This window comes from Microtus ochrogaster, chromosome 19 (genome assembly GCF_000317375.1).
Source record: "Microtus ochrogaster isolate Prairie Vole_2 chromosome 19, MicOch1.0, whole genome shotgun sequence".
In the NCBI taxonomy this organism is placed as follows: Eukaryota; Metazoa; Chordata; class Mammalia; order Rodentia; family Cricetidae; genus Microtus; species Microtus ochrogaster.
In genome coordinates this window covers 58,619,841-58,644,045 of record NC_022021.1, presented here as the reverse complement: position 1 = coordinate 58,644,045, position 24,205 = coordinate 58,619,841, and the positions used below count along the sequence as shown (strand labels likewise).

The window sequence follows — 24,205 nt, the reverse complement described above, 5'->3', positions numbered from 1 at the left end:
TGATCCCAGCTGTCTACTTACATACGTGATCCCAGCTGTCTACTTACTGTCTGCATACGTGATCCCAGCTGTCTACTTACTGTCTTCATATGTGATCCCACTTGACTCCTCACTCCAGTCACTCCAGTAGCCTTTGCCATCTTCCTTTATGCAGCGAATCCTAAACACATACTCTGTGAAAGGTTTAAGGTCCTGGATAGTGAACGATGTGCGGGGCGATGCTGTATCTTCAAGAGGGACCTGAAAATAAAGCAAATTGAGTAACATCATCACCAACACTCACGATATATAAGGTTTCCTAAACTGAGTGCAATTTTAGAAATCAATTTAATGTAAGATTAATAAATTCAACCTCTGGAAAGAATGAAGGTAAAAATATGATAATCTATAGCTTACATACATCTGTTCTTTCTTTTCTTTCTTTTTTCTGAGATCTGCAATACTCAGGATTCTCAACGTGAGAGAGATGACATGTGCTTGTGACATCAAACAGGAGGACTGTGCTAGTGAAGACAGACTACACTGCTGAAGTGAGATCCTGCCTCAAAGAACCAAACCAACTAAACGCAACTAACAAAGAACAAGAACAAAACACTTTAAGGAGACTTAGTAAAAAGATATGGGCAAGTAAACACACACACACACACATACACACACACACACACACACGAATCCGAGTGATTAGTACATTAGGAATTGTACTGTTACTGACTAACTCCATGTCCAAAGGGACAAAGAGCCTGGATGAAGAGTCAGAGAGGAAAGCGTTGATAGGCACAGCCTTAGAGACAGCTTACCCCACAGAAGGAAGAAATGAACATGTTGTTCTCAAGTCTATTCCTTCTCCTTCCCATCAAGACTCTGCCATGCATTAGCCCATGGGAAGGCAGATGGAATGGGAACCCACAGTGAGATTATCCAGGCCAGCACACCAGACAGGAGTCACGAGAAGAAGGAAGGACGTGCCTCTGTCAGGGAAAAGGAGACTATCCAACCCCATCAAGAAAATAAAAGCTAGGGCTGTTGTGATGATCAGATGGTAAAGGCACCTGCCACTAGCATGACAATATGAGTTCTGGGGTCTATATAGTGAAAAAATGTCTTCTGCAAGTTGTTGTGACTTCCACATCTATGCTGTGATATGTACTCATACACATGTGCACACACACACAATAAATAAATAAATAAATAAATGAATGTTGAAAAAAGAAAACCAGAAGCTAGCTTAGTAAATAAAGTTATCTTTTATTTGGGCATGGGGAGATCAAATATACAAAATTACTATTTTTTCTTTCATTCTAAGATTTCGATAATGGATATAAAAATTGATGTTAAGTTGGGTGGGGATTTTGTACTGCTGAATTAAGAATCTAAGGTATTACAACACACTCTAAAGAACTTTAGGTACACGTCCTCTGTATACAGTATGACTCACGAACCCAAACTGAGCCCCAAGTGAAAATGGAGCAGCAGAAAGTAGTACCAAGGTTTTGGGCTCAATATCCTTCTAAGTTCATAATGCAACCAGGGTAGGAAAATAAATGAATGGACCAATCAATCAATTAAGGCAAAAGTAGGCTGGCTATTAGTGATAAATAGAATTGCAGCAAAAAATAACCCAGGCAGTCAATGAAGTGCTGGCCTTGAGACAGGAGCAAGCACTTCCTTTGCTGAAAGCCACCCCTTCCCTTCCAATTCTGAAATTCCCATTAATCCTTCCTTGTACTTTAGAAGTTGGCAAACCCTCTACTAAGGGCTAGAGAGTAAGTATAGTAGGCTGTGGGCAAGAAAAATCTGTTACAACTCTTCAATTTTTCCAATCTAACCTCCAAAATAAAGACAACAAATGTGTCCCAGTAAAATCCATTTATAAAAGCCAGTGGCAGGTTTTAGTCCACTATAGCAAGGATGGTCTAACTACGTATGCCAAGCCCTGCTCTATTTCATCGTTAAAATCTCTGTATCAACCTGCACTGCATACGTTCATTTCTATTAGTTATGCTTTTCCTAAGACCCTGCATTACTTCCTTAAAGTCACTGTGTGTTTTTCTATCAGCATGTCTGTCAAAAGAAATGTTTCACATAATCAGAAACTTAGGACACTGAGAAAAGAGTTAAGATTTTTCATAAGTGTTAAAACAAAACAAAACAAAAATCTATAGGATAAATAGCAACTTTCAATTTACCTGGATCCAAGTGGAGGCATCTTTGGTTCTATATTGAATGTCGGATTTTAGCCTTAATGAACTGCTAAAGCCTGAATTGATCCATGTTAACTTTAATATACTGGATAATCCCTCTGAGTTGCTCACTGATAAATTATGTGGTGGGCTGGGTTTCACTGAAGAATAAAACAAGTCCTAAGGTTAGTCATGTTTTACTTTTATAATTTCATATACAAAGTCAAACCAACTATGACCTTCTTGATAAGATTATCTTTACCAAATGAACTCTCTAGAAACGATACTCTGTTATACAATGGAAAAGGATGCTAAGGAAACTTCTTGTCTGCTCAATATGTTTGCTAATTTTCAGATGCTGGTTTAAAAAACAGTGAATTATTTGTTTTAACAAATCACATTTTAAAAAGAAAATAAAAATAGAACAAGAAAGTCACTGTGATTGCAACGGTATGAGATGTTGGAAAACTGGATGAGTACCAAAAGGTAACATTGGGAAGACCAGTTCAATGTTAGCCTCAGACATATAGTCAGTTTAAAACCAGCCGGGCTACATGAGACCTAGTCTCAAAAACAAAACAACACAGAACAAACAGCTATGATTAAACATTACAAAAGCACACTAAAAATGGCCATGAGTGTGGCCAGACTATAGCTATTTTTCTGTTTCCAAACTACATTTAATAATATTATAAAAAGACTACACTAAGAAGTATTTCTATATTAATTGAAGTCTGAAAGGCAATCTACAAACCATGTGTAGTCTGATAAACTCTCAAATTCAGATTTATAGGTACCTTTATCCACGGGATCAAAATTGATAGCCTCCGACGAGACCTTTCCGAGGGCATTTTCTGCTTCTACCCAGACTTCAATGTTGACAAAATAGATAGGAATATAGCTAACCATGCATGAGGAGCCATGTTTTGTTTGACAATCAGGAAACTTCTCTGTTGCCCTAAAAATAAAATTGGAAGAATCAGCCATTAAAAATAAATTTGAAATACAAAGGTGTAAAAAGTCACTGGAAAAGAGTTAGATATGACCCGAACTGTTACAGCAAAGCTCCCATTAAATGTTGGTCACCAATGACAAATCACATATTTTTAAAACTGCACTTGATCTACAGCTATGGTCTTATTTCCACATTGTTCATCTAAGAGAACTTCACTTTAGAATTTTGTGCTATGTCTTAAATATTCACTAATATTATCTGTTTCCTGTGATCTCAGAATAGCAGACCTACCTCATCCATAAAGACGTGTTGGGCAACACCAAATCCTAGGTATACACACTCCACATGCTTCACTTTGACGGTATGTGAGCTCTAAATTGAGTATGGTATATCAACATCTCTAACAGCCTCTTCCTAAATACCGTATTGCACTCACTTTTCTTGTCACGCTGTAAGGCAACACTCTGCATGTAAGATGATTTGAATTGAGGTGAATGACATCAGTCCCGAGAGACACTATTGGTCTGACAATAATTCAGAAAGAGGACTGTGGTGGTTTGAGTAAGGGTCCTCTGGAAGAGTAGTCAGTGTTCTTAGCCACTGAGTCATCTCTCCAGGCCCAAGCTTGTTCAATCTTAGTAGCTACCTCATCGATTGGGGTTGGGGCTAGAATTAACTGAGGAGAAACACAATAAAAGTTCAGGGATCATCTGAGTTCTACAGGTGTATGCACTTGTCAAAACTTACTGCATCAGAGGTAGATCTGTGCGTGTACTATATGCAAAGTCTAGTACACTCAAATATTGATCTAATCATGTGAACACTGAAGTGTTCAACTATAATCATACTAATGCTCACTGCTCACTTTGAAATTCATTACATAAGAAATAAACTGGCTGCTGGGGAGAATGATGCAGATACATGCGGTAAGCAAACCTAGTAAGATGGAACTGGAGAATCAGGTGACAGGGGTGCACAGGTTACCATTCTTTTAGCTTTGGTGCGCATCAAAAAACCAGATTTTTAATTTGCATAAGGCTGGCAGCACTAGAAAATGCTCCGTGTGTGTGTATGCGTACATAGGCCAGTGGCTGCCCGTTGGTGTCTTCCTCAATCCCACTGCACTGTACTTCTAAGACAGTGTCACACTGAAGCTGCAGCTCAGCAGCTCGGCTGGCTGGCCAGCAACCTCCAGTCTCTTTCTCTATCACCCAGAGCTGAAATCAGACCGGGAGCACTGCATCTGGCTTGATGTGCAGGTGCTACGCAACTGAGCTCAGAGCCTCCTGCCTGTGCGATCTCCCCAGCCCTCAGCTTAACGCTAGGAAAACAATGTGGTGAGTGAAATTTCTGGGGAAAGAAATCCAACCCAAATTTGGCCAAATATATAGACCTGACAACAATTTTTAGGAAATAAAGGGAGGAGAAAATATGTTACACAATATCCAACAAGTAACTCCATTGCATGGGAAGGAAACAGAAGCAGGTAGAACCTGTTGTTTAAGAAAGAAGAATTTATCAACTTAAAAGATAGGAAGGGTTTTTTTTCTATTGTTTTTAAAATATTTTTATAAGAAAACATTTTATGGGAGATAGAAAATAGTAGCTGAAAGTTTGATATTAAAATATTTCAAATTTTGGGATAGAACAATAGTGTGACTCATATATTTGAGTGCTTGATGTTGGGGAGTGGCACTATTAGGAGGTGTGTCCTTGTTGAGGAAGTGTGTGACTGGGGTGGGCTTTGGGGTTTCAAAGGCTCAAGTCAGGCACAGTCTCTCTCTCTCTTACTGCGGCCTGCTGATCTGGATGGAGAACTCTCCGCTACCTCCCGGCATCACGTCTGCCTGCATGCTGCCATGGTACCCACCATGCCAATAGTGGGATAAACCTCCGCATGGGAGCCAGCCCCAATGAAATGGTTTCTTTCACCAGAGTTAGCATGCTCATGGTGTCTCTTCACAGGAAAAGAACACTGACAAAGACACATGGTCTGTGAATGTGTCTGAAAGACATTATTTAGAGCTGTGCACTGCAATCTCTACGAAGAGAACATGGCTGGGTTTCTCCTGATGACAGCATGGGGCAGAATCCACGCTGCTCACTGGTGACCGGTGCACAGGAAGAGCACGTTAATTCTGCTGTCAGAGGATGTGAGATGTTATAAAATATTCACCCAGTGTCACTACTGACAAAATGAAAGCCCCAGCAACAGCGTCTGATAATTCAACAGAGGGCCTACCTGGCGTTAACTTACCACTCGGATTTCAGAGTGTAGTTTGTTTCCAGGTATGTCTCCCTTCCTGGGTCCCACTGACACAGCATATTCTTCCCCTCGTTCACAATGCAACTCAAATTTGTAGGAATATCTGGGGGAACTGAAAGGATATAAGCATTTTTTTATTATACAAAATAAATCCTTTATACACAAATGTTATTCAACTTGTATAATATCTAAGACCCACCTTAATTAGATAAACAAACCCAAGATAAAGATATGGGAGTAATGAGAACCAGATGTTAATTATCTTTTCTTCAAACTTCTAAATACTTTCTAGGTCACTACATACATATGTCATTAATTTATTGCTTTCACATTAGTTTTCTATATAATTTTTTATTTATAATCAGATAAATTATCAGTAATGGCTCTATTAAGTGTTTTTAAAACTAATAAATAATAAAGGCAGTTATAGGAGCAAAAATGATTGATTCATCTATACTTTATTTTGCTTTTGTACTTTAGGATAGGGTCCTACTATGTAGCCCAGGCTGGCCCAAACTCTCAATCCTCTTGTTCCACACCTCAGGTGCTAGGATTTCTGGCATGCACTACCACACCTTGCTGCTAAATTTTTGTCCTTATTGTTTTATGACACTGGAGCCTAAGAAAAGTAAATGCATTTTTAAGATTATGATTACATCACTTCCCCTTTCCTTTCCTCCTCTAAGGCCTCCCATATGCACCTGCATGCTCTCCCCAAAGCCATGGCCTTTTTTTTCAAGTGTTTCTCCATTTTCTTTATTCAGGGACCTGTTTCTCAGTAATGAGGAGACACAGAAAGTTGCTATCAACTTTGCAGAAGCTCTACAAATCGGTAAAAAATACTCTTGGGGATACCAAAAAGTCTCTGGTCAAAGCATTTTCCAAGAGCCTGACGATATGTTCGTGTATAGCAGTGAAAACGTGCTTAGTATTTCCAACATTTTTGTAATAAGACTGTTCTTGGGACACTAACAGAAATCACTAAAAATGAGTCTGGCAAAGTAGAAACAAGACAAGAATCTTACAGCCTGAAAGCACAGTGGTTCCATACACGTTCTGCTCGATCTGTCCAAATGACAGGACATTGCAGGTGAGCTGGACCGCCTGGAGGTTCATGTCTGTGAAGGTGACACTAGATGTGGTTCTGTTGATGACGGTGACCTGCTCCTTGGGAACAGCGACATGGTTTGTCTTCCACACAATGAAACTGGCATTTGCATAGTACTTCTGAAGACACTTTTCCTTCAGCACACAAATGGCAGTGAAGTTAGAGCCACGCTGGACAACCGGAAACTCGGGGTAGATATAACCACATGGCTCCACAATTTGACCTGAAAAAGAACAACAGGCTGTACTAAGTGGCCTGACTTTGCCTAGCACATGTGATGCCTTGGGTTCAAGGCCTGGGCACTGGGACAGGAACAAGGTAAAAAATAGTTCCAATACAAAATGGTATCCAGATAGCAGTACTCAATGTAGACTCCACAAATTTATTATAATCATTCTCTGAAGGAAAAGGAAATGGAAGACTAAAAAAGTTGTGGTCTGAATTCAATACCTAAGTTTGTAAAGAAATACACAAATGATAATGTACGAAATATAAAAATCACTGAGCCCATGGTTCAATATTCTGATTTTCTTAGAAACCAGTCATGCAAAGCTGCCCATTCCCCACACAACCCCTGATTCAGAAAGCCTCAACTAAACTCCAGAAAGCAGGTGGTCAGTCTCTCCCTCCAGCCCTGGATGCCGGTGGAGGCGAGGCTGCAGGAACAGAGAGACAGACATCATGTCCATAATACCAAAATTCAGACTGCAGCAAGAGAGCGACCCAAACCAGAGAGACTAGAAAACACGGGCAAGTATTTGTGCTTTCACAGGTGTAGAGGACAGGTTTTCTGAGAAACAACTGAATTAGTTTTAGCAATAAATGTGTTTTATCCATCAAAGCATGGAATAAAATTTTCTATTTAAAGAAAAAGGAAAGGAAGAAAATCAGATACAATCAAAAACTAAAACCCAATTATACAGTTGAACTGTCTTGCCCTGACTGCTGAGGGCAGTGGCAGACTACCTCTCATTTTGCCTGTTTTCAATATCCCAGATACACATATCTTTGCAGTTGGAACTGTTTTGGGAATACACAGTATACTATCACTATTACAGTTACAGAGCTTATTTCCTATATTTAAGTATAACTTAGTACCAGTGAGCAACTTTCCCCTCCCCTCGTCTCCTAAGCTGCTAATAACTACCATTTTACACTCCACTCTTTATGAGACCAATGTTGTTAGATTTCACAGGTGAGATCTGTGGTATTTGTCTTCCAGTGTCTGGCTTATTTCACTTAACATGTTTTCAGTTCAACTTATGTTGTCCCAAATGACAGCATTTCACCATTTTAAAGATGGAATAGTATTCCATTATGAACATACACACTCATTTCCATGATCCACTTATGTATTTCTTGGCCATTGTAAATAGTGCTGCAATAAGAACACAAGTCTCATTTTGACATATGATTTAATTTCTTTTTTATTGCTTACCCAATAGTGAGAATGCAGGGATCATGACTGTTAATTAGACAGGACTTGCCTAGGAGATAAACTTCTAGGTCTATCCATGAGGGTGTTTTAGATTAAGTTAACTGAGGCAGGAAGACACAATCTAAATGTAGGTGGCACCTTGGCACGGACTGGGGTCCTGGAGTGAGTAAAAGGAGACAGCAAGCTGCACACTAACATTCATGTTTCCCATGTGTGTACATGTGCTGTACACTAACATTCATGTTTCCCAAGTGCATACATGATGTGCTGCACACTAACATTCATGTTTCCCAAGTGCATACATGATTGCTGCACACTAACATTCATGTTTCCCAGGTGCATACATGATGTGCTGCACACTAACATTTATGTTTCCCAAGTACGTGCATGACGTGATCCTGCTATACCCAACTTCTGCTGTCACGTTTCCCCAGCCCGGTGGGACTAGCCAACCACTCAAGTCCTATGTTCTTCAAGTTGCTTCTCACGTATTTTGTCATAGCAATGAGAAAAGTTAACTATTACAATCTGCTAGTGTAACTGCCTTTAAGAGCCCTGTATTAGTTTTGAAAATATCTGTACTAATATAAAATGCCATCAATACTGAGTTTGGTTTCCCTTTGTCTACTCTCCTGCCAGCATGTACCTGAGGTTTTAGTGCTAATAGTATAACAGGAAGCAGGTCATTCCTTACCATGACTGTGGTGGGCACTTCCTAATTAGTGCTTAGTTATGTTTTTATGGGATCATTAGCCATTTGCATGTCTTCTCTTAAGAAATGTCTACTTAGATCTATTACCTCTTTAAAAATTATATTTTTTATTATTTATATAAATATTTTATGTCTATATTTTTCTATTGAGTTGTCTGAATTCCTTACATAATTAATATTAATCCTTTATCAGGTGTATGATTTGGAACATTCCCCTATCTGGAGAATGTCTTTTATTTGGTTCATTTTCCTTGCTACATAGAAGCTAAAGTAACTTGTCTATTCTTGTTTATTCCTATGCTTTGAGATCCCAGTGGGAAACCCCTCAACCTGTTCCAGTATCCTGAAGCATTTCCCTACATTTTCTTCTAGTGATTTCATAGTTTCAGGTCTTATATTAAAGTCATCAATCCAGCTGGTTATGATACACATGCCTTTAATCCCAACACTTGGGAGGCAGAGAAAGGCAGATCTCTCTCTTTTTTTTTTTTTTTGTTTTTTTTCGAGACAGGGTTTCTCTGTGGCTTTGGAGCCTGTCCTGGCACTAACTCTGTAGACCAGGCTGGTCTCGAACTCACAGAGATCCGCCTGCCTCTGCCTCCCGAGTGCTGGGATTAAAGGCGTGCACCACCATCGCCCGGCAAAGAAACAGCACAATCTGGCCCGTAAGGGAACGAACCCGCGACCTTGGCGTTATCAGCACCACGCTCTAACCAACTGAGCTAACCAGCCAGCTATGGCAGATCTCTTGTGAATACAAAGCTGACCTGGTCTACATAGTGAGTTCCAGGGTAGCCAGAGTTACACAGTAAGACTGTGTCTCAAGACAGACAAAAGAAAGGAAGGAAAGAAGGAAAGAAAGAAGAAAGGAAGGAAGGAAGGAAGGAAGGAAGGAAGGAAGGAAGGAAGGAAGGAAGGAAGGAGCCTCTAATCTGTTTTGAGTTGATTTCTCAAACTGCTGACAAAAATAGAAAAACTAGATATTCAATACCCCATATCTTGATCTGAAGAGACTGGACTTTAATATCTCAGCACCCTTGTCAAAGATTGGTGATTATACATAATGAATTTATTTCTATGTTCTCTAGTCTTTCCTGCTGCTCTCTTTTTATGTCCACACCATGCTGTTTTAATTATTGTAGCTTTGTAAAATATTTTAAAGTCAGTTAGTTTAATGTCTCTATTTTGGTTTATTTTGCTTGACTATTTTGGGTATTTGGGTATTTTGTGGTTCCACATGAATTTTATAATTTTTTTCTAATTCTGTAGACTGCTTTTAAAAATACAGAAATGCTAACAATATAGATTCTTTTAATTCATGAATATGGATTTGTCTTTCCATGTTTTTGTGTCTTTTTCAAAAATTATTTCATTAGGTTTTATTATTTATATTTTAGAGATTTTTTTTAACTCTGACTAAATTTACTTATATTTATTTTTGGAACTACTGTAAATAATATTGCTTTTTCAGATACTTTCCATTAGCATATGGAAACACTACTGTGTAGATGGAAGTTTCTGTCCCGCAGTTGTTCAGTCCCAAAGAAACACACAGAGGCTTATATTATTAACTGTTTGGCCTATTGGCTCAGCTTATTATTAACTAGTTCTTGCAACTTAAATTAACCCATAATTCTTATCTTTCTTCCTCTGCATCTGGCTGGTGACCGATTCTCTACCTTTCTTCCTCCCCCCAGAATTCTTGGTCCAGTCACCCTACCTATAGTTCCTGCCTGTCTACTGACCAATCAGCATTTTATTAAACTAATACGAGTGACAAATCTTTACAGTGTAGAAGAGCATTGTCCCACAGCACTACTGACCTATGTATGTTAACTTTTTTTAAATCCAGCAACTTTTTTGAATTCATTGATTAATTCTGCTTTTTCATGGACTCTTTGGGGTTTCTGTTGTGGAATATTAATTGAAGATGTGCTACATTCATTAATGCTGTGGAATATTTGTTTAGTGATGCAAAGATGTGTTACATTCTTTCATACTGCATTTGTTTAACACTGTGAGGCTGTGTTACTTTGCCTGCATAAAAACCTGTTGGTCTAATAAAGAGCGGAATGGCCAATAGCTAGGCAGGAGAGGGAAGTAGGCGGGACTGCCTGGGAGAGAGAATAAATAGAAGGAAAGGACGAGGAGCAAAGGAACAAGAAAAGCAGGAGAGGAGGGTTTTAGGGGCCAGCCACCCAGTAAGACAACAAGCCAAGGAGTAAGAAGTAAAGCAAGATATACAAAAATAGAAAAATATAAGAGTCCAGAGTCAAAACGTAGACAGGATAATTTAAGAAAAGGTGTCTAGAAACAAGCCAAGCTAAGGCCGGGCATTTACGAGTAAGAATAAGTCTCCTTGTGATTTATTTGGGAGCTGGGTAGTGGACTTCCAAAGACTAAAGGGCAAGCAAAGAGTAAAAATAACCAACAACAGGTTTCCTGTATATAAGACCATGTCATCTACATGAGACAATCTGACATTACCTTTCCTAAGCAGTATGTCTTTTATTTTTTTTTTTTTTTTGAATTTTTGAGACAGGATTTCTCCATAGCTTTGGTTTCTGTCCTGGAACTAGCTCTTGTAGACCAGGCTGGTCTCGAACTCACAGAGATCCGCCTGCCTCTGCCTCCCGAGTGCTGGGATTAAAGGCGTGCGCCACCACGGTCCGGCCCAGCAGTATGTCTTTTATATTTCTTTCTTTTGCCTGATTGATTGCTCTGGTTAGGTCTTCAAATATCACATTTAATAGATGTTGTTAGAAATAAAGGTAGTGAAAATAACTTCTGTCTTGTACCAGGATTTTAGAGAAAAAGCTTTCAGCTTCTCTCCATGAAACACGTTAGCTGTGGACTTGAGATACATATGCGTGTGTAAACTTTTATTATGCTGAAATGTTCTTCCTATACCCAATTTATTATTTTAGGTTACGAAAAGTTTTACATGAAATTTATCAAATGCATCTACTAAGGAGACCATACAGTTTCTGTCCTCCAATCTGTCAGTGCTGTCATTTGTATATGGTAAATAGTCCTTGCACCTCTGCAATGAAGGCATTTAATCAGAGTAATAATGTGCTGTTGGACTGCATTCAAGATCTTCTGCATCTGTGTTCATCAGTGTATTGATGTATAGCTTGTATATTTGTGTTGCCTGGTTTTAGTATCAGACAATGTTGGTATGGTAAGCATTTTCAAAGTAATGATATAGGGCCCAGACTGGCCTTGAACTTGAAGTCCTCCTGCCTCAGTATTCTGAGTGCTAAGACTACAGACAACACGTCAGCATGCTTAGCTCACACTCAGTACTTCTTATGCTTACGCCTCTACCTCCTACTCACTTATCCAGGTCAGATGCCTTGTAGTCGCCTTCCCCATCTCTGTAGTTTCAGCATCTGTGAGTTTAAGTCTGCCCCCCGCCCCAACCAAGGCTTGGTAGTGGGTTTCTGGGCTATTACCCATCTTATCTGGGCTTCTGTGTAAGGTAACACTTTCTCTCACTGAAGGGAAGCTGACCTGCGCAGTGTGAAGAGAGCTGACCTAAAGCGGTGCTCTGCAAACTATCTGCCACAGAGGTCAGGGGTTTCCTTTCAACCTGCACAGATCTGTATTTCTGTTTGCTGACTCCACTGAACAATGCTTGGTTGTCATAGCTATGTCAAACCGTTTTCTAGGGGCTGGAGAGATGGCTCAATGGTTAAGAACACTTGCTGATCTTACAGAGGACTGGAGTTCACTTCCCAGCACCCACACAGTGACTCATAATCTATAACTCCAGTCCCAGGGGATCTGACATACTTATGTGGCCTCCCCAGCACCAGGAATATGTGTGGTGCATGAAAAGACATAAATGCAGGCAAAACACCCATACAGGTAAAATTTCCTTAAAGTTTTCTAAATATATATTCTTAATTTCTTCATTCATCTGCTCTCAGGTGGCCATCATATTAGTATCAACTGTGCTGCTCCTAGCTTCCTTATTCTGGTATGCAACCACACTGCTTGATGACTTCTGGGTAACTGGGGAGAAGAAAAGTGCTAAAAATTAACAGATTTTTCTCTTATTCCTTTATTTAAAAACATTTTTGCATGCCCCCAATCTTACCATTATTTAGATATAGCTAATGAGTTTCATTCAGTATTTATGACTCAAATAAATGATATAAAACATATTATCAGGCATAACTGTACTAGTGACATTTCTCCCAATAATGACCCTAGAAAGAATATATAAGCACAATTATTTAACCATTAAACATGAGCCTAATTATATAGTATATAAAATATAAAGTCAAATTTGTAGAGTTGGACATTTCATGAACCTTACCTATAGATTCAGCGGTGAGGAAAATAAACAAAGCTTGTGTTAGCCAAATCCTCAGTGCTGACATCTTGCATCGATGTTCCTGTAAAAGACACACTGTGAAATTTAAAAACCCGTTCTCTTATCCACAAGCTAAACAAAGGCTTATTTCTACTGTGCAGCTATTTTCTGAAAGGTGGTAGAATGTCTATGTGAACGCAGAAAGGGAATATTTTTCCATTCACTAAAGTTATGGCTTCACAAAACCGCTTGATGACATCAATAGTGAAGGACTGATCCCACTGTTTTATGTGTGAAATCATACATACAAGTGCATGCATAATATGTATGATGTGAGATGGAGGACTTCAGAAATGTCTGAATGGCAAGGTCCCCTCTAAAGAACCTCAGAAGACCCAGACAAATGGGAAATTCAGCTCAGTGTGACTAAAACTGTCTGAGACAGGAGGATGATGCCTAAAAAGTACTCAAGATTATAACACCTCATAGAAAAAAACAAGCATGTTTTTTGAGTAGACAGTTTATAGAAAAATAAACACATGTAACTAAAATGTGAAAAGACATTTTTAAACTACTCACAAAGAGATGCAAGTTAAAAAAGTGACAGGAACAAAAATTATACAAACACTCTGGAAAATAGTAGGGTGGGCAAGGCTTTATTAAATTAAAGAACACCCTCTAAGGCCTGGCATTACACACCTAACAACGTTATCTAAGGAAAATAAGAACAACGTATGTCTGCACAAAGACATACTCAAATGTTTATAGAAAATTTATTCAGAAAAATCTCAAGCAGGAAACAACCCAACTGTCTATTGATTGGTGAATGGATAAAGCAAATCAGCTCAGGACATATCTACAAAGCAGAATAAATAGTACACAGCAATAAATGGAACAAACTAATGATACATCAAGCACAAGGAAAAATCCTTCACAGAAGTGTGTGGAGTGAAAGGCGCCAACCACAACAGGTTGCATGAGCAAACTAAGGAGACACATAGCAGATCAGGGATCCCTAAGCTGAGGTAGAGGGGAGAAGGGCAGAGTCTTTTGCGATGATGAGATATTCAGTAACTTGATTTGATTTTGGTGGTGACTTTACCAAGGCTCTAAGTATTTGTGAAGCGTCACTGAATTGTGCCAACGTGACAAAGGCTCTGATCTGAGACTACTCTACTTGGAAACTGATAATTAGCTTGCTGTAGTCTCCTGAACACCTGCAAAACATTGTAAGACCTTGAGTTAGGAACAAAAGACAAAATTCTTAGCAGCAACGAAGTTTCTTTTGCTAACTACTAGCTCATTCCACAGACTTTTGTAAAGTCAGGTGCCACCTGCAGATAGCAATTGTCTTACAAGACAAAAAGATCTGGCTTAGGAAACCACATGGTAAAGTGAGTAGGAAACAGTCTGGCCTTTTACTCTAGAGGGGGCCATTACAGCTGACTTTTAAACTGCAAGCAAGCCTTCCTAAGAGAAACAGTATTTCAACATCCTTGAAATGATAGCAAGTGTGGGGCAGTCAGGGCTTTTGCAACTAAGACATATAGTATGCAAAAATAATGACCCGCTCTTTTTAGTGTTTACACATTGAATCTTAATTATAACCAAATAACACTATACAGACAAGGTCTACATACATCCAAAGAAACACGTGCTAATGTCTTCCAAAGGGTATACATATAGAAATGGTTCATGGATGCCCAAGGAGGTGCAGCTCCACAGATCAGGTTCACAGTATACACGGGACATAGGTTCGACCCCCAGCAATAAGAAAAACCAAAACACATCCAAAAGCTGATAAGAAGCAGCCAGACAAACTGGCCGAGTCAAGTAACCGAGCCATAGCAATCAGTAAGAATGTGCAAGTCTGGACAGCCTGGTGAACTCTCGCACGCACTACAGAACTAGAGCGGGGTGGGCTTGTGACTGCGCAGTGCCATGAGGAAATGGAAAAGCTTTCACTGTGGTGACTAGAAGTATTACTTCCTAATTTTAAAACTCTCACCGAGATGTGAGGAAACAGCGTCTATTAAAGTGCCTGACATCAAAGTACAGATGGGTTCTGTGTTGTATCCTGTACAACCAACTTCGCTTGTGGCTTATTTTGTTTTAATATGGACAGTATTCTGCTGAATTTTTCTTTTGATTCTATTGAGAGTAAACATTCAAATTAGAGGAGGATTACATGTTCCTCTTACTCCATAGTTCTTGCAGAATATGCACATATTGCAAAAAAACTGCATACAATTACTTCCTTGAATTTGTAAAGGCTTTCTAGGAAGCTTTTACAAAGTGAAAACAGGACTAGTAACTGCAGATCGAGAAAGGTCCATTTCAGCACCGAGTGAGCGGCCGTGCTGTGCTAAAAGTGTGTCAGCAGTGACTTCCTCGAGTAATGCTGGGCACAGAGATATGGACGGTTTGCTGGAGAACTCAGAACAAATATGCAGTAACTGCTTCGCTACTTGTTCTTTCATTCCACGGATTTCTCAAGTGGGAAAAAAGCAGTGTAATTATAACTGATGAATATTTAATAACTGTGCTACTTTAAGTATTTTTGCCTACACTGACTTTTATATTAATTTCCATTTATAAAAAGCTAACAGGGGCAGGATAAAGACTGAGTAAGGACTGCATTCACTGAGCAGGATACCAGTATCAGCTGTTACTATGACAAGGGTACAGCCAGGACTGCAGACCTTAGGTGAAGCCCAGCTGGGTTCCCTGGTGAGTTGAGGAGAGATCAGGTGATCTTTACAGAATGTGTTACTCAGACCCCATCTGCAAAATACTAGCCATAACTACATTAAATTGAGCTAAATTATTTTACTATCACCCACCCTTCACTCCTTTCCAGTTTATGCTAAGACACTGAACTGTTTTGTTGAACAGAATGCTATCATAACTAGTCATTTTTCCTTTTTTTCCCTAAGGTTTTTCAAGACAAGGTTTCTCTGCAGCTTTGGAGCCTGTCCAGGAACTAGACTGGCCTTGAACTCAGCACAGAGACCCACCTGCCTCTGCCAGGAGTGCAGGGATTAAAGGCCTACACCCCCACCGCCCAGCTATTTATTGGACTTTTACAAAAGAAAAGCAAAAATTCAGACAAACTACTTACCCAACTCACAGAATTAGCATATGAAAAGGCATGGATCTGAAGCAAGTCCTCTGCCTCCAAATGTCTTGTTCCTTCCTCTGGGTCTCCCTGTGAAGACAGAGAGCCTTGTTCAGAAAGCTGAATTTGGTAAGCATTGTACTAGCGTCTTTGAGAACTTCTATTTTGTTCATATTCAGCCCTTTTCCTTCTCTAACTCCTGGATCCATCTGCACATGTGTTCTTTAAAATCCTTCATGTTTTTGAGTAGCACACGTGAGAGAACTTCAGAATAATCCCACAAACACTTGGGTGAGAATATTCAATAACTCAGTGGTTATTAGTATGTCTTTTTCCCCCTTCAAGAAAAGGTTTTGCTATGTTGTCCTGGCTGGCCATTAACAACTAGAGTTCAAGTAATCTTCCTGCCTCAAGCCTTTGGGACCACTAAGACCCAGTTATGTCAAATAGTGCTTGTCAATCTGTGGGCCTCTTAGGGTCAAATGATCCTTTCATGGGGGTCACCGAAGACCATAACAAAACAAAGATATTTATATTATGGCTCATAACAGTAGCAAAATTACAGTTATAAAGTAGCAATGAAAATAATTTTATGGTTGGAGGTCACAATAACATTAACTGTATTAAAGGTTTAGTGTTAGGAAGGTTGAGAACCACTGGTTTAATACACAGTCGCAACTATTAAAGTCACCTACATCTAACTCAACGCCCTTGATGCCACAAGAACATTTTGCTGAAGGTAATAATAGCTGGTCCTTGGCCTTAGAAGGATGACACCTTTTGTCTTCTACCTGCACCGAGTTAAAACTGCTGACTCTTCAACTGTCCAGCCATGCCTGGTACTTGGTTAAATTGAGCAGTGCCAGTTATTTTTTGAGATAACTTAAAACTTAGGCAAAGAATTGAATCTTGTATTGCTGCTTTCTACATGTTACACCTTTGATATAACACAATATCAAGGAATTAAATATTAAACATTTTTAAATTTTCAAATGAAAAATGGTTTTGGGGGGGTGGTAGAATCTCTATAATTTTACCAAGAAAAAATAGCTAGTGAAAATGTTGCTGGATAGTTTCACCAAATTCTACAAGTTTCCGTTTATACAGTCAGGCTCACACCCATGATGAGTGGTCTGACACTACAGACTGGACCTCTAAGCGCACTGCACAGGTTAAGTCTGCAGCCTTTGCTCTCCCACAGAGCTCTTTCTCAGCTTCTCTGAACTGCTCCCACTGCCCTGCGCTCCCTGGTGTCTGTTTTCTCCTTCATAATATCTGAGACATTTGAAACAGGCTAGCAAATATTTTGTGTGCTGAACCAGATAAATGTTTAGTCTTGCTTTACAGAAAGACTGCAAGTCAGATTTGGTCTGTAGGCCACTGTTTGTCAAGCCCTACTCTAGATTGCCACATAATTTTCTTAGTTTGCTTACTGTTTGTTCAAGATTGAACTGTGTCCCCTACAAAAGATGGACTCAAGTCTTAACTCCTTTGGAAACAGGACCACTGCTGATGTGATTAGCAACAAAGCCCTAGGACTTGAAACATTAGAAAAATATTTTTCATAAGAGAGACACAGAAAAATGCCGTATGACAGACGGCAGAGCCTGGAGTGACACAGCTACAAGCTAAAGTAATACTGGAGGCCAGGGGAGCCAAGGCAGACTTTCCAGTCTCAGGACTTATGGCTTCTGGAGGAAATAACATACTCTAATTTTATCTGTTTGTCAACCTGTAAATTTACCTATTTGTTTGTTTGGTTAGTTGGTTTTTCCAAACAGGCTTTCTCTATGTGGCTCTGGCTACACTGGATTGCTCTGTGGATTCACCTGCCTCTGCCTCCCCAGTGCTGGCATTAAAAGCGTGCGCCACCACTGCCCAGCTAAAATACTACAATTTAACTAGCGCTGAGTCCGTGTGCAGACACATGCCATAGCTTTAAGAAATGAATACTAGGGTTAGAATGGCTGGGCCATGTGGCCAGTGTTATGTTTAGCTATAGAGCTTTCTGGATGGTTTGAACATTTAAATATTTGCTAACTTTTAATTAGACTTGCTTCATTATTATTAGGTTTGACAGTTTTGAATATATATTCTGGTATAAGGCCTTTGCTAGACATTTGATTTGTATATAATTGTTCTGCAGTCAGTCTGTGGCCTGTCGTTTTATTGAAAACTTTTAAAAACCTTTTTAGTGTGCATGCACTATGTTCTTGTAACACTTTATAAAACAAACAACAACAAGAACAAGACAAAAGGTTTGCCTTTTCCCACCTATCTGCTTATTCTTATGCACCTTTTCCACTGTTGTGATAGTTTCACCAGTTTTGAAATATGTGGCTGCTACAATGTCAAACAAAGATAAAATGCTAAGCTAGTAGGACTCCTAGATCTTTAATACAGTGTTTGAATAAACAATTACTTAAAAAAAATACCACTCCTGCAATCAGTAATAACCAACTAAGAAATATAATAGAAAAAAATACTACTCATACGAGCACCAAAAGCAACACTAGAATAGGAAAAATCTAGTCAGAACTATACAAGCATTTCACAATATAAAAACGTAAGACTACTTTGACCCAATAGCAAAATAGTTTATTACAGAACTTTACACATTAATTAAAATTTCACATTAAAAATTAGAGACTAAGGGCCAATATTCAGACAACAAAAAGAGGATTTGGTGTATCATTCGGACATATAAAGAATAAAACATGCATGGGCACATAAGAACAGACAAGTCAACAGCATGAAATAAAAGAAGTTCAAGTGTATATAATCACTTATAGGACTGGGATGTAGCTCAGTGGTTCACAGCACATCTTCATGTGTATGACTTTGTTTTGATCCCTTTGTTTGACCACAAAACAAACAAACAAAAATTCCAGATAAATAATAAAAAAATTATAAGCTGGGCATGCACACACCTGTAAGTCTCAGCTGGGGGCGCCGAGGAAGGAAAATCAATTAAGCCTAAGACTTGGAGGCTAGCGTGGGCAATATAGGGACAGCATACAAAATAAAATTTGATTTTACATATATATATGTGTGTGTGTGCGTAAAATATATAAGATATATACACATATATGTGTGTGGATGTATGCACGTATGTATGTGTGCACATATGTATATATTGTATATATCTTATATATATTGCCTCTCATGTCATTATTCAAAGATATACTTTAGAACAAGTCCTATGAGGAAAAGTACAAAAAGATATTTTTATTATACAAACACATTTCAAAGTTAATAAAAAATAAGCACAAAAGTCAGATTTTATAAACATATTGGAAAACACAAAACATTTATGACCTTTGAGAACAAATCTTTTACAAGTTATCTTGCCTATGTTAGTCAATGAGAGTTTCATGAGTACTTTGATAAAGAGCCATGTTCTCACCATCACTTAAGACCTAAAACACTGCAAATACAATTGATGACAAACAGTTCTCAACTACAGGAAGCTGAATGCTAACGGGTAAAATATGTGCAAAGTGATTTGGGAAAAGAATATCCTATTCAGGGCTCGGGGCACCCAGCTATAAAACAAGGTTACAGTTTTGAGAAGAAGAAAACTGTGTAGGGTTGAAGACCACCAATGGGAAGGTCTACCAACAAGAACTGTGCTATCTGAAACAGCTCTGAGGAAATCAGCTTGCACTAGGGGGTGCAATTGCAGGGCATGTATGTAAGACAGGACCTCCACACAAGAAAGGACTGCACAGGAGACAGCATCCCACTATTTACAAGTAATAATTAACACACCCTTCCTTACAGCAAAGGATGAGAGTGGCTACTAAAGAGACTCTGGAATTTTGGAAGCAGGACTTTTAACAGGCAGCTCACTGCTTTACTGAAGGTGTTTATTTAGGTGCTCGTCTGGAGAGCAGTCCAGGCAGCTTGAAAGCATCAGACTAGTCTCAGCACACACTCACAGACAGCGCGCTGATTCGGGATTGGAGAAACTCACAAAATAACTCGAAACAGAAAGTCCTGGCAGCCCTGTGACAGCACACGTGTTTTTGAGGCCTTCCGTTTACCTCCTTGATTTTTAAATTCCTCAGAGCTAGCTTCTGGTTCAAAATGCAACCACACAGTGCAGCTGGTTCTTTCCTTTATTCACTTTTTTGTATTCTCTGCTAGCTTTTATCTCCTGGCCATGAATGAACACAAAGGTAAAGTACTCAGGATCTACTTTTCTTTTAAAATATTTACTTTGAAGACATGTAACTTCAATGATTACCTTACCTTCAAAACAAATTTCAAGAATTCTGGCTTGAATCTTCAATTCTAGTTATGTATCATCTTAGATATTCTGCATCTGATACAAATCAATTTAATAAATCTCCCCCTCAAAAGTACCTACAAACACATATGCTCATGTACACTACAACATAATGGACCAACACACAGAAACTCCCCCCTACACACACATCAATAAATAACTCTTCATTTTCGGTTGCCTAGGTTCTCTGATCTACCCTTTAACTTGACTTCTGTTACAATCCTTACCCAGACTTCTTCCACGGCCCTCTCACCTGCCTGTCTTTATTGCTGACTGGACCTGACCACAGCACTTAACAATGGTACCGCAGCTCCTCTACCACCACCTCCTCTTCCTCTGATCACAGCACTTAGAAGATTTCGTCTGTCAGAGAACTGATCTCCAATAGCCAGTCTGACTTAAAAACAATGATAATAGAGGAGGTGGGGCACAGTTCATAGTAGGGCACTTGATTACAGTGTGGAAAGGCCCTGGTTCAACTCCCAGCCCACTACATAGACAGACCCTTTCCTTAGATGTCTCTCAAACGATTCTGCTATAATCCCTGAGAGAATTACAAGCAATCTGGTTTTTTACTCCAATTATGCTGAAATTATTCTTTTAGTTTTCCAACTGCAGAGTAAACATTTAAGCTCCCCGTTTTTCATGGCCTCAGCAAACTGGTCTAACTTTCACTGTTTCCATGGCAGCCACACCTAGATGGTAAGCTCCAGTGACAAGAGACTTCTAGACTTCCTTAAAACACCTTCTTGAACGTGTGCCTGCCAGGCCTTCCAGTTTGATTCTACAAGGCCAGTGCCCTGCTGATTCTGCCCTGTTCCATTGTTTATAACCCAAATGAACATCTCTGTGGAATTTCCCCCACAAGCACAAACATCTGTGTTCCCACTGCACTTTCAGAGTTCCCTGAAAGGATCCAAACTCGAGCGCAGTAATTACACAGCTTCATAAGCTGAGAATCCTGAAGCCCTTAGCCAACAACTGAGGGAGAGGTTAGTTTATGTATCTATGCACATGTGGAAGTGGTACTGATGGAGAACTACGCATGCATGCAGTGCTGAGGACTGAGCCGGGGAGGGGCACATGCTGAGCAAGCACTTTCCTATTGGGCACGTTCCCAGCCTAATAATGAGCTTTAAAGGACCTGGGAGAGCCATTTTACCCTGTCACTCATGTAGACAATATGAAAAAGTAGCATGTACTACAGTTAAGAGTTCAGCCTAAACTCAGATTATCTAAGTATAAATATGGAATCTGACGATAATGTCTGTGTTTGGAGGCTTGCTATTATGTGCCAGAGGCTACTAAGGCCTACTTCTGTAAGGCTATGTTCAGAGACTGACATACAAGCTGCACAAGTTACTGGTTACTAAAATGAATATCCTGTAAGTAACAGCACATGGCAGTCCTTGACTAAGTTCTACAGTCTCCTCCATTCTGTTTGAACAGGATCTCTCTAGCTTCCCCTTTATCCAAACCTTATCCGGGTCTCAAGGCTGACCTCTAGGAAACACACTGGCTACTTCAATTCCAATCTTTCCGTCACTCATTATTTACTTGAAACGCCTCTGTGTCCAGGTAATTTTTCATACACCAGTTTGTCAATCCAATTTTGCAAACTTTCAATAACCTAGATGCTATCTCAGGAATCTTTATGAATTCCACGGAAGGCTGAGTGCTTAGTAAAATAATCTCAATAGAAACCTCACTATGATCAAACCACTCGGCAATCAAAGACACAGAGAAAGCTGTGAGAATATTCATGTTCCTTTTAGCAACATGTATCAGGGCCAGGTGATATGCGGCAAAATGAGGTCTGAAATCATGCCTAGGAAAAACCCTTTCTGCTACTGCAGTGCTGTGGGCAACACTCAAACTATACTAATGAACTCTCCATAAGAAATCTGCCAACAGGGCAGTTTGTGAACACAGGATTTGGAGTCCTATCATTTTTGAGCCTGTTTCCATTTCTAAAAAGGAGACATTGTAACAACTACATCACAGGTATATAATAATCAGCATCCATCCTAGTATTTATCTGAAATGTCACATTCTCTTAGGAAAAGTATTTTTAAATGAAAACTGTCATGAATAAAATAGAACAAAATGTCCAGTTACATAACAATGTTGTAATAAATTTGCAGGTAGCAGTGTTTATGATATTCTAGATCATCTATGTCAATAATACAAATAAGAGTGAAAAATTCTACTATAAAGTTTATCCTTATCTGACATTTGCCCCTTGCAAATTTTTTCTTTCTCTGTGAGTAGAATCCAATGGGCATAGCTATTCCCTAAAAGTAACCTGTGGAAAACACAATTTAACCTACAATCAGATTAATTCTTTTAATACAGTATTCCAGCTTAGAGTTAAAAAATAATTCAAAATGTCCAATACATCAACTTAAGGCGATGGCGATCACCCCCTCTAATAATGAGCCATTAATTTCAAATTAAGAGTTGTTCCAACGGGAAGCTGGCAGTCACACATGATCTAGAAGGGTTTGTTTACAGCACTGAACAGACCAAACAGCTTAATCTTGCGGAGGATTCACCCTGCCGTTCCAGTATCAACTGATGGCTTTTGAAGCGGTACAGCTGCTGGAACGTCCAATAACTATACAAATTAAGCCCAAATGAGTTTCCTTTTGATGGGAAAATGACAAAAAGAGCAGTGGGCCAGGCCTTTGACAATGTCTTGTTTGGCGTTCTGAATTACAACGTCAACGTCATCCATCAAGGAAAGAAGAGAGCCCCCGCTACTTGGAAAAACAAACAAACAAACAAAAGAACAAAAAAACGTTTTCCCTTAGAAGAGGAGGTGAAAATTTACAGACAGACGGGATTGCTCTCGGGCTGTAAGGCAAGAGGGATGTATTAGGAAGGGTGCGTAGAAGGGACGGGAGGGAGCGTTAATATTCATAATCACTGAACTTTCATCAACGCCAAAACGTTGCGATTTCTGGGTGAAAAGTTCACTTTGGGAAAGAGAATCAAGAGCAGGGAGTGAAGTCAAGTCTGGGGCGGGTGACATTTCAGGGGACACAGAAGACTACACTTTTTGGAGCCATGTCCATAGCTGGTTCTGGGAACAAGGCACGGGAGCTGGGAGAACGCGGGACGCGGTCACCCAGGACGCGCGATCCCGAGGGAACTTTGGGGTGGGGGGGCTCCGGAACTGTGCGTCAGGAACGCGGCTGGAGAAGACGAGTGACAACGCCAGGGAAGTGGGAGCCAGGCGTGGGGACGGAAGGAATGCGGGGATTCCCAAGCCGGCCTGACGGGCTCCGGGTGTACGCGCCGCTCCAGCCCGGCCCCGCTGGGCCCCGGGTGCCAGGTGGCGGCCGCGCCAGGCAGCCCGCCCCCTTCCGCGCCGGGGCCCTGCTCTCCTCACCTCAGACCGCGAGCCTCGCCGCTCCCGCGCGTCCCGCAGCCTCACGGATCGGGGCCCACCGCCTGCCCCTCGGCTGAGCCGCAGCCCAGCGGGCTCGAAACTCTGGCCTCCCGACGGCACACGCCGCCCTCCGCCCGCGGCCGACCCAGGCTCTCCTAGCCCCGCCCTTTAGGGGCCCGCCCCCTAGAGTCGGACCCCTGGAGCTGATTGGCTAGGATCAGTCCCGGTGCGCGAGACCATTGGTCCGGGGTCGCCGGAGACGAAGGGGCGGGGCTGCGTGCAGCTGCGATTCCCGTAACGCGGCTCCCGGCATCCCGGATTCCCGTGGCTGAGCCCGGTCTTCTCTCCCAGACGAGGTCGAAGGCTTCCCCGCTGCCGCTCCTGCGCGGGTGGCCGGGCGGAAGGTTCCATTTTCCCGA

The 24,205-nt window shown here is 40.4% G+C and overlaps 1 protein-coding gene and 1 non-coding gene across 3 annotated transcripts in view; both read right to left on the bottom strand.

The window, feature by feature from the left end:
• Nucleotides 1-23,965, bottom strand: part of Il6st (interleukin 6 signal transducer) — a 39,684-nt gene extending 15,719 nt beyond the window's left edge. Inside the window, exons 1-8 of one of the 2 annotated variants that reach the window (XM_005356799.2) lie at nucleotides 23,787-23,965; nucleotides 16,105-16,191; nucleotides 12,987-13,065; nucleotides 6,427-6,732; nucleotides 5,393-5,513; nucleotides 2,978-3,138; nucleotides 2,187-2,341; nucleotides 81-240 (exon numbers count right to left, since the gene is read on the bottom strand). In XM_005356799.2, coding sequence (XP_005356856.1) covers nucleotides 81-240; nucleotides 2,187-2,341; nucleotides 2,978-3,138; nucleotides 5,393-5,513; nucleotides 6,427-6,732; nucleotides 12,987-13,050 — 967 coding nt within the window. In that variant the 5' untranslated portion in view covers nucleotides 13,051-13,065; nucleotides 16,105-16,191; nucleotides 23,787-23,965. Of the gene's footprint in view, nucleotides 1-80; nucleotides 241-2,186; nucleotides 2,342-2,977; nucleotides 3,139-5,392; nucleotides 5,514-6,426; nucleotides 6,733-12,986; nucleotides 13,066-16,104; nucleotides 16,192-23,786 lie in introns of those variants that run through there. The other variant, XM_026783730.1, reaches the window with a different exon arrangement.
• On the bottom strand, nucleotides 9,319-9,391 carry Trnai-gau. Its single transcript has one exon. It is a non-coding gene; the product is annotated as a tRNA-Ile (tRNA).
• Nucleotides 23,966-24,205: the final 240 nt, after the last annotated feature.